The 2,015-nt window shown below is 42.7% G+C and overlaps 1 protein-coding gene across 1 annotated transcript in view; it reads left to right on the top strand.

Moving 5' to 3' along the window:
• LOC106817818 (mitogen-activated protein kinase kinase kinase 5-like) overlaps positions 1–719 on the top strand; it is a gene marked incomplete at its 3' end in the record, with an annotated part of 32,404 nt that extends 31,685 nt beyond the window's left edge. The window contains exon 13 of the mRNA XM_014822519.1: positions 664–719. Within this exon, the coding sequence (XP_014678005.1) occupies positions 664–719 (56 nt within the window). The remainder of the gene's footprint in view (positions 1–663) is intronic.
• Positions 720–2,015: the final 1,296 nt, after the last annotated feature.

The following is a 2,015-nucleotide window of genomic DNA, read 5'->3' as shown; positions in this document are numbered from 1 at the left end:
GCTTTGCCCCGGGTTCCGCTTTGCCCCGGGTTCCCCCCAGAAAGATTGGTGGACTGTTACTAGTGTTGTCAATCGGTTGTAATTTCGTAATCGATCATCGGTTGGACCCAAGTAACCGATGATCGGTTACATTCGGTTACTCGGAGTGTTGAATGCCTGCGTGTGCGTAACATCGTGTGCATGTACGTGTGTGCATGTATACACGTGCTTGTTTAGCCAGCGTATAAAATCCCTAGTGTGTCCTAGGCTTTAGCCCCTCAACAGGAAGTAACTGCGGCGAATGTCGGGTGATTCCCGAACTAAAATAGCGATGATATCTCTGATTCTCATCAGTTTTCCAAGTTTTCTTGTTCAAGTTTTACATTTATTTCGATTTTTTTTTTTTTTTTTTCTGATGAAATCGATTATGAATTTTGATAACCAAGCGCTGGGTTCGAGCCACTGTTCAACCGATGATCGAGTATAATCGATGATCGTGACATCACTAAGCGCTTGGTTCGAGCCACTGTTCAACCGATGATCGAGTATAATCGATGATCGTGACATCACTAACTGTTACGCTGTGGCGGAGGTTTGCTATCTCTGTCTGATTGCTCTTGTTGCTGATGCCCTGTATTGTTGCCGGTTACAGGTTCTATGACCTCATGTTGGAACTGACCGCAGATAATGAGAACTGCATCACTGACCTTGACTCCGACCTCTACTCAGGACCGATCACGGTAAGCCAGAGAACTGCTGCTATGAGGTGGCATACGCGTGCGTAGTGACAAGGCCTAAGATAAAATATTGCTTGTTTCCCCTTTACCGACCGACTCGCCAAAACGCCGCTACTCGACACATTTTATTGGCCGGTTAAAACAAAACAATAATGATTTCGTTTTGCCAAAAAAATAAATCAAATTCGTTCCGCAAAAACATATACACAAAAAAGAATATACAATATACATACACACATCTTGTCAAAACAAAATAAAAAAGATTTTTCACCTACCTACCTACTCGGTACCCTGAGAGGCGGTGTTTACACAGCCCGTAGCTAGGGGGCCTGGTCGGGCGGCCACAATTTTCTGTGCCGCTCAGGTGGCCCCCCGCCCACTGAAAATCATGTTTATAAAAAAAAAATAATCAAAACAATTCCTTTAAACATATAATAAAAAAAAGTTGTATATTGTGTCCCCCCCCGAAAAGTTGTAAGGCCCCCCCAGTGCCCCCCCACTGAAAAAATCCTTCAGCTACAGCCACTGTGTTTACACTACCGACTTTGTGTGTTTGGCGAATTGGGTGAATTGGACCATCCTTCCCAACTATACAACCGAGACAATCGCAGTGCTAAGCGCCGCAAAGAGCTTTGCGCAAACCAACGATCGATAGCAACTTAGTTGGGATATAGAACACGTTCTATTTCGCCAACTCGGAGTTGCGCGATTGGGTAAGTTGCGTCCAACTTCGTCAATTCGCCAACGATAAAGTGGTAGTGTAAACCCAGCTTAAATCACAGGCGCCCTTGAGCGTTAGATTCTGTACATTAGATCGTTTAACATTGACTACGTCACGGAAAATTTTCATATGGTGTTATTGTAAAATTTGCCGTTGCCTTTTTTGTTGCATTGAAAAATTAAGTACTAACGGACTAAATGTATCCTCAAAATTCTACACCTGATAAGGATTGTTTCTCGTAACTTGGTTAAAAATCCAAAAAACCTGGGCGATTTCGATATAATTATTACGACATTAAATGCTTGCTATTGGGCACTATGTACAGTCAACGAGTTGATGTTCCACAGTCAAACGGAATACCAAAATAAAAAAGCGTTATAATGCAGCAATTAACCATAAAAAAAAATGAACCAGAACACTATACGATTTTGCTGAAAAAAGTTGGACTCATTTTTTTTTACTGTTACTGTGTTTACGGTGACGTGACACTTTAAGCGTCTCAGTGACCACTGCCAGGTCGTGTGTAGGCGTATGTATGTTAGACTATGGTGTGGGGGACAGCAGCCAAGGTGTGTCAA

The sequence above is a fragment of the Priapulus caudatus genome, unplaced genomic scaffold (genome assembly GCF_000485595.1).
Source record: "Priapulus caudatus unplaced genomic scaffold, Priapulus_caudatus-5.0.1 Scaffold1878, whole genome shotgun sequence".
NCBI classification, from domain to species: Eukaryota; Metazoa; Priapulida; class Priapulimorpha; order Priapulimorphida; family Priapulidae; genus Priapulus; species Priapulus caudatus.
This window is presented reverse-complemented; position numbering and strand designations above follow the sequence as displayed.